Raw genomic sequence first — 8,612 nt, 5'->3', positions numbered from 1 at the left:
GGAGAGAAAAGGCACTTCACGCAGCCCCCGGGTCGGCCCGGGCTGCTGCCCCTGCTTGAACCTGCCCTGCACTGAGGCCGTCTGTGAAGGGAGGCATTTCCGCCCAGTTCCAGCTGTCTATATAGATCGACCTCTGACGGACACTACTGAACCGGCTGGTACTTTAGCCAAGAGTACTCTTACTCCTTTAAGATTATTTTCCCTATTGACTCACTAACACCACAAATAGCTTGGTCTAAAGCTAAAACTAATTTTGGTGGGCTCTTTTGGGGTGGGTTGGGGGGGAACCCTTCAAAGTTACGTTTCTGTAGTTCCCAGACTTCATACTACAGACATCCAAACCCCGCTTCCTGCAGACCAGCAACTGCCCACGTTATCTACTGTGTGAGCAAATTCTTAACGAGGCCCTTCAAGTTCTTCCTTGGGCGGTAAGGCACCAGCCAGCCCGGGGCGGCTTCAAAGGCTTGCCTCCCCCTTCGCCGTGCTTCTGAATGTTTGTTAAGGCAGATGTCATCTGGGAACCCAAGGCCGTGTCCCCAGCAACTGGTTTCGAGTTAGTGGCACCCACAAGCTCTGACAACCATATTCCTGTATTTTTTCAAGATGACATTCGAGTTGTCATCAAAGTAAAGAACTGAGATGGCGTTTAGTTTTGTTGGCGCGCAGCAGGGTTTGGGGACATACTCAGGATTCATAAGGTGAACCTGTTGCAAAACAGAAGGGGAAAGGCACCGTTAGAAGCCATACCTGGTCTCGGCTTACTCCTCCCTCTAAAGCAAAAGGGGTCCCCGGGAGCTCACCAGCGTCTGCACAATTGCGTGGTTCGTTGCGTTCATGTGCGCGTTGAGTGGGAAGGAGCATTCTCCATCACAGTAGTTGGCAGCGTAGCCCTTGGGTGCGATGATCCAGTCCTTAGGTGAAAGCAAAAGGACCCCACATGTGATCAGCATACACTCCTGACATCATCTGCACTCCAGGAATCCTGTGACAGTGGACTCCTCACATTGGACAGCTGGGCCGGCAGGCCCAGGGAGGCCACGTCCATGTTCCAGTGGCAAAAGCAAGGGGGTGAGCCTAGTTCATCTGGCTCCAGGGCACCCTCCCCCTTCACAGGCCCACAAGCCTTAGCTGCTACCCACCTGCTAGGCCTGGAAGCACAGGGGGCTGGCTTTATGCACCCGGACCCAAAGGAGCCTCGAGTACACCCTGTCATCATAACGCCATCTGCATATAGAAACTCAATTTCCTATCACTTGTCACCTAGAATTTGCTCCTTATAAACCAGTGGTGGCTCTCAGGTGTGGGGCTAACCATTTGTGCTCTTCTAGATAATTTGGGTGAGTCAATGTATAGCCATTGGATAACTGTTAGATCAGTTTCTCCAACCCTTTCTCAAAACACAAACGCCAAAGTCCATGCCTCATGGATTCTGAAAGAATGGAAGAAGAGCCCCGGGAACCGTGGGACTGATTCTGAGGTACACGGAACTTGGGAACCTGGCTCCCTGGGAAGGTGTAGGGGTGGCAGGGAGGCAGCACTGGTATACAAGGAGCCTGGCCCTTCCTCTGCCTTCCTCCAGAAGCCCAGGCATCCGGAAGAGCTCCCAAGTACCTTCACATGGGAATCACCTCGGCCCTAAAGCTCAAGGTCTTCGAGGACAGCCCCTGCCGTGACGATGGGAAAGGACATTTGTCCCCGTTGTTGTCCAGAGAACTCACCTGCCAGCCCAGGTCTTGGAAGCTCACATAAAGCTCATGCTTCCTGCAGGCCGTTTTCAACTCACTGCTGTTGTAATCTGTCGGAGGAGATAAGATGCGCCCGTTAACTCATTCATTCTTTCATTTAAATACTGACATGGGAGGCTTTGCCCTGGGCCAGGCCCTGTACTGGGCTCACGACAGCAGCGAACAAGGCCGCCGCTCAACACAAATGTGGGCACCAAACAGCTCCATCAGGTTCCGTGGCTCCCAGGTCCTCACTCACGCCATCTTGTTCACTCTGGGGTGCATGCTGGGCAGACTGGCACACAATGTCCCATCATGGACCTGAACAGACTCGTGAGCAACAGATGTGCACTGTGAGCCCCTGGTGTATGCAGGGCCTGTGGGAGAGGTACACCAAGGGGCCCTAAAACACCCCTTGGGCTTCTGACTTGGAAGACATCGTATTCACGGTACAAGACAACTATACCAGGCAGGATTTGCTATAATGCACACAGGACAGTCTTGAAGCTGCACAGGACCCGTGAGGATAGCTGGGTCAGGAAAGCATCCTGAAGGAAGGGTAACGGAGCAGCGCCTACCTAAGAGGGAGTCAGAGACAGACGGAGACCCAGAGCAGAGCTGGCTCTCTCTCCAGCATTGGTCCCCAGGCTCACTTCCAGGGTTGAGCCTTTGACCTGCCCCAAAGCAACGAGCCCTAGGAGAGCGGTGTCCTGTGAACTCGCTAAAGCCTGTGTAACTCCCCTGTGTGAGGCAGGAGCCGCTAGCCTGGCCAGCCTAGAGGAATGGGAGGGGCTGCGGTTCATTTAGGCCAACTGGAGCAGCTCTTCTGGGAGCCGTCCTCTGCTAGGCAGCACAGGAAACTGGAAAATAAGTAACACGAGGCTTGCAGCCTCCAGGGACTGAGAGACTCGAAGGGGTGGCGTGAGACATGGACACAACTAACGCAGGTACACAACAGTGCAGCTGCTATGGGCCAGTGTTATGGAGAAGGCCCACTGGGAGTTCGGACAAGGGTCAGTTAAGGGTGGGGGCGAGAGGAAGAGCGAGCGGTTTGGGTGGAATGAATTTAAGGATATGTGAAGACGAATCAATCAGGTGAGATAAAGCTGGGGAAATGAATGGCCTAGAATGCCAACCAAAATGATGTGGACTTTCTACTAGAGGCATTAAAGTAAGCCTGTGAAGAAGGGGTTTGAGCCAGAGAGGGCCATGTTCGGAACGATGATTCCAAAGGATCAACCCGGTAGTGGTGTTTCAGAGAGATGAAAAGGAAGACTCCAGAGAAAGGCTCTTAATCTACTATGCACTTTGACGGATACAGGAGCCTGAGGTCACGTGCGTGCCACCTCTGCCCTTTTAAATCCCATAGCCAATTACCTAATTGTTTAAAGCCTATTTGCACTAGGTTTCTGCTGCTTGTACTCCTGGGCCTCTTGGCACTGAAATAAGACAAGACATGCAGATCTCACGAGTTTGTGAGGCAAAGAGACAAACAGTACTGACTCAGCTCAGTCACCTACCCTGGGAGGAGAAACAGGCTACCTTTTTAAGGTGATTTGCTCATCCTAAATTTGTTCATTCTCCCTTCTCGCCTTCTTCAGCTTGCAGAACAACCCGAGCTATAATTCCAAGTACCCAGAAGAAGTGACTGCAAAGCTACGCTGGAGGGAAGTTTTCACAATGGAGGGCACAGAAGATTCTCAGTAAAAAACAAAAACAAAAACAATCCATAAACCACCACCACCACAAAGCAAGACAAAAACCTTCTGCTAAAAATAATCCCTCAAGAAAACATCAAGCACACAAAGAAACTATCCCAAAAGGAAAGTTAGAATAAGAAAAAACACAGGGACCACAGGCAAGAGTAGTCTCTGAATGTGATTACAAAAAAGAATACATAAAATAATGGAAGAGATGAAATAAGAAACAGAAACCCTAAAGCAAGGACATTATGGAGAAAAAAATATAAAAGAACAGGCGGACATGAAAGGGAACAAAATGGAACTTTATAAAGTTCTACTGAAGGTAAAAATGAAATGGATGGGTTAAACATCAGATTAGACACAAATGAAGAGAGGATTAGAGAACTGAACAATGAATTTGAAGAAATGTCCCCAACTATAGCCCAGAGTGCAGGCTCGAAAACAGGACTCTCTCTCTATATAGAGACAATGGAAGACAGAATGAAAAGGCCAATGAATTTCTGAAGAGAATACTGGGTGAGTAATTGAATATAGGGATGTGTGGGAATTTTCTAGAAGTGAAGAAAAGCAAACATCTTTATTTTGGAAAGGCACAGTGAGTCCTAAGCAGAGTAAATAAATTCCTATCTAGCCACATGTGGTGGAACTGTAATATATTAAACGTAGGGGAATTCTTTTTTTTTTTAATATATTTTTTTAAAGATTTTATTTATTTATTTGAGAGAGAGAATGAGATAGAGACAGAGAAAGCATGAGAGGGGGGAGGGTCAGAGGGAGAAGCAGACTCCCTGCTGAGCAAGGAGCCCGATGTGGGACTCGATCCCGGGACTCCAGGATCATGACCTGAGCTGAAGGCAGTCACTTAACCAACTGAGCCACTCAGGCACCCGTAGGGGAATTCTTAAACACTATCAGAAGATAAAAAGAAAATTCACCACAAAGGAACACAAGGCAGATGGACAGCAAACTTCTTTGCAACAAAAATCTACACCATATGAAGTTTAATACCATAAGAATGATGCCATCAACTCAGAATTCCATACCTGGCTATGGTGGATATTTTCTCGTGTGGGCTACCTGGCTTCCAGGAACACCGCTCCCGTGGAGAATTCCTAGACAGGAGGGAATCAAGTCCCCATCTCCCATCAGAGGGCTCCGGCCTTTGTCCCCTGGCCACTGAGTTCAGGCTCTTGACTTCCCTAAAGCCATGTAGATGCCCCCACCTTTGAGGGAGTGACCCCAAGGGGAAACCAAGAATGGGTGTCATGGCAGCAAGTGTCCCGGGTGATGGCATCCAAACCACATTGTCCTTGTGACCAGGTCTGGGCTGGATCACTTGATTCCCTGTTTGGTTCTCCAGCCTTCTTGTCGGTTAGATGGGTTCCTGATATGCTTATTTTTCATTTTAATTCGAGTCTGCTTCTCTTCTCATGTAGTCAAGAAGGACCTTGATGGGCTAAGTTATCACTCAGTAGTTAGGGGATAGGGAGTGCAGGGCGCAAGGGGAGGGGTCACCATCTATAGGGCTTGGTGGGCCCGTCTCTCTGGTAAGGTGTCTTCTAAGCAGAGACCTGCAGGAACGTCAGGAGCGAGGCAGGAGGCTCTCTGGGGGAAGAATAATCCGCATAGTGGGAATGGTAAATGTGAAGACCCTGGGGCGGCCTGTTGTAGAACAGCCTGGTGAAGGCCGCTCTGTGTTCATTAAAAAGCCCTATCTTCTGTCTACCCACTGGGCACATGGCTAGTGGACGTTTGCCATTGCAGTTTGGTGTGGCTCAGCCCCACCATGCCCATGGGGACATGGGAGTTGTGCGCTCGCGGCCCTTCTGACCTCGCCTGCAGCCCTCTGGCCTTGCACCTCTTCCTCTCCTGCCAACAGCAAGTCTGAAGACTCCACGGCCCTAGTTCCTTGCACTCTTGAAGTGGTCCTGGGTTAGATGATAGGTTCTGTGATCCCCCTACTTATCGTCTCCATCTGGAACTTTCCCTGCCCGACCTTAGTTGGCTTGGGTCCCCACAAAGTAAATATCCCCCCAGATGCCTTCTCTGTGCTGGGGACCATGATCTCCCCAAAGTCCAGCTTGGAATCATTAGCCATGTGAAAGGCAGGGATTTCTGGGTTACCTTTCCTTCCCAGGTCAGTGGACACAGGCAGTGTGATATAATAAGGTATATTATATCCTGGCAGAGCTAGAAAAACCACGAAATTGCCTGACACTTCCAACTCTCATTTCCCTCCATAGGTTCAGGATGGGGGCTAGCCACCAGGAAAACCAACCAAGATGGCCCAGCGAAGGACTCGGCTTCTACCTTCACCAACAGTTCTAGCTGTCTGTGAGCCTCCTGTGAACTGGACTCTCTCCACGCTCATCAAAAAGAACTCTCTCGGTAAGAACAGCCATTTCTTTTAGAGCTAGACACTGGCATTTTTGTTGTTAAGGAGAGATCGGGGTCAGAGAGAAGAAAGGCGGGGTGGGGATTCAACTCTCCTGGTTTTCCTCCTACAGACACTTTCAAGCCGCACTTAGGTTTCCTTATGACTCCATGTTACGTGCTGGCAGAGGGTGTATAAATATTTGTGAAGGTCAGTGCTTCTCAAAATACCTGTGTCTGCCACTCAGGGGTCAGTGCCCTGGGTTCTACAGTGGAATTACCCTGCCACACACTGTTTTGTTTGGTTTTTTAAGGACTGACAGATTGCAGAAAAACATTCTCCCACTCTGGCCCCTTGATATTTGTTTAGGTGAATGGTCTGGATAGGGCTGGTGACAGGAACACATCCGCTTAAGTGGGGATAAAGGAAGGCAACACAGCTTTGTCCAGATGGGTTCACCCGTCAAGGGGAAGGCAGAAAGAAGAAGCCATATTGCTGGACATAGGCAACCAACCAACCAACCAACCAACCAACCAAACGAGCAACAGGCCGGAGGCCAACACAAACATCCCAGAGGGCAACTGTCCTCCGTCTGTCTCACAGGTGGCCCAGGTTGGCACCAAAGACTCACCAGGGAGAGGGAGCCCCATCTCAGACCCTCAGGCCAGAGTCCCCTGGTGCCCGGCTGAGTCTGCAGACTCTAGAACTTGAGACACAGAGGAGAGGCTCACATACAGGTGACAACATCGCCCTCTTCACACACGAAGCCTGTCTTGGGCCGCCCCAGGATGCAGACGTGGTGAAGGCTTTAAGGAATCTGACTTTTTCAAAGTTGAACACAGAAAGTGCCATCTGGCTTCCACTCATTCCATGGGATTCTTCAGCCTAGAGCGGAGGGCGGGCAAGTGCCCAGCCACCCGGCGGGGTCTAACCCAGCCAGACCAGGCCCCGGGTGGCCGTCCTGAGTACCTGGACAAGCAGGGCCCAGCCATAGGTAGGTTGGGGTACAAAATACTATTATGAGGTGACAAAATCGAAAAATCATAAAAGCCCCCAGGATCCATTTCTTCCATAACCAGAAAAGGGCCGCTCCCTAGTCTACTTTCAAACAGGAGAGACACATTTTCCCTTGCCATAGATTTTCAGGCTTTGAAAGCTTCAGAGGCCCCACCCTGGGGGAAGGGGAGCACCTTTAAAGCCCCCAGACAGCCCTGCCTGTTTGCCCGCTAAGCGAAGATCCTTGGGCAAAATCCTCCAGGCTCTGTGGTGGGAAAGGCCCGGTCCCGGGCAGAGGTGAGGGCGAGTAGGGCAGGGTCAGGGAGGCCAGGCTGCCGTGCGCAGTGCGTTCTCTGTAAGCCGTGGTTCTTCCAACGCTTAGGCAACGGATGTCTGCCCCTCGCCCAGGCCTCCCGGACCATTAAACCAGTGGTACGGAAACTATCACGTCCATTCCCAGCGGCCCAACTGGCGGCCAGTGCCACCACCCACTTGGCACCGCGGCTGCTGACACGGGGCACCGGCATGGCGCCGTCAGTCATCCGGCTGGGAGCGCAACACGCACTCCGCGGACAGTGGTGCCGGCGGCGTCGCTCTCCCGGGCCGGGGGGTCCCGCACCTGACACCCTGGCGAATGTCCGAGCAGGCGCACCTCACCGGTGTACGGAGGCAGCTTTACCTGGAGCCCACGGCTCTTCGCTGACCCTCTTGCCAGTGCTTGGCCCCTTCTGCCTGCCCCTCGAGGCCCCCGCTTCACCTTCCAGGGCCTGTCTCACCTCCTCACGGCCTCCCTGTCCCCAGGCGGCGGCCCCGTGCCCCGCACGTCTGTTCTGTCCCGATCACGGGGGGCACATCCCATCCAGCATTCTTTGCAGGCGCCTCCCGAAACGCCACGCACACCGTGAAGCACAAGGGAGCCATAGGCTAGGAGGGCTCGGGCCTGGCTGCTGGCTTACTTCTGCAGCCGAATGGCTACCGGGAATGAAACATGGCTTCCCGGGCGCCAGGGCCCGGGAGAGTCCCAGGGGAATGAGTCCTGGAGGAGAAGGGACGGGCGGAGCACTGATGCTGACTTGCAGGGCAGGCAGTGAGCGGGAAGGCTGCATGGGCCTGCTCGAGGGGTCCATCGAGGGGAGAAAGGCTGACAAAGGACAAAGTCAAGGCAAGCACAAGAAACCAGGTGAGAGGGAAGGAGGCAAGGAGGGAAGGGGGCTTGCGGCCACCTTGCAGGCCAGGGTTTCTGCAGAGGGGCTACACAGCTGTGCTCGCCCGACCACCGCAGGCTGGCGACCCTGCTCAGTAGGCCGCACAGGGGGCAGCTGCTGGGGACAGAGGGGCATGCTCCACACTGGGCTCCCAGTTTTTCTGAGCCCAGGCTATGGAGTCTTCCCAGAGGAAACTCGTTTCCCTTCTCGCCTAGAATGACGGGGCCAAGTACAACACCCAGCTATTGAAAGGGCACCTCCGTCTCCCCTGATCTCTCCACATCTCCCAGCCTCCTCAGCCCGTCTCATCCAAAACGAGTCTCTGGCTCCCCCTTAGCGCATGGAATCAACATGGCTGTTGGGCACATGCTGGAGAAAGCCCAGCTCCTTGGGCCCCGGACACTGTGGAACCACACTGAGATTTTGAGTTCTGGTGTCAATAATCTCATCGAATGCTGGGGGGCGGGGAGCTTGATTTTCAGAATCTAGATTTTGTTAACAACCAGGATGGTTAGACTGAGAGGCAACAGGGAGGTCCTGTTCTTTTGTGGGGCCAGGATTTCAAGATCTCCTGCTTCATTTAAGTTGGGTGGACTTTGGCCTCTTCTCA

General features: G+C 52.5%; 1 protein-coding gene across 1 annotated transcript in view; it reads right to left on the bottom strand.

The window, feature by feature from the left end:
• Positions 1 to 296: 296 nt before the first annotated feature.
• Positions 297 to 8,612, bottom strand: part of BMP6 (bone morphogenetic protein 6) — a 152,592-nt gene continuing 144,276 nt past the window's right edge. Inside the window, exons 6-8 of the mRNA XM_021697031.1 lie at positions 1,719 to 1,795; positions 801 to 911; positions 297 to 704 (exon numbers count right to left, since the gene is read on the bottom strand). Of these exons, the coding sequence (XP_021552706.1) occupies positions 555 to 704; positions 801 to 911; positions 1,719 to 1,795 (338 nt within the window). The 3' untranslated portion in view covers positions 297 to 554. The remainder of the gene's footprint in view (positions 705 to 800; positions 912 to 1,718; positions 1,796 to 8,612) is intronic.

This window comes from Neomonachus schauinslandi, chromosome 8, assembly GCF_002201575.2.
Source record: "Neomonachus schauinslandi chromosome 8, ASM220157v2, whole genome shotgun sequence".
NCBI lineage: Eukaryota > Metazoa > Chordata > Mammalia > Carnivora > Phocidae > Neomonachus > Neomonachus schauinslandi.
This window is presented reverse-complemented; position numbering and strand designations above follow the sequence as displayed.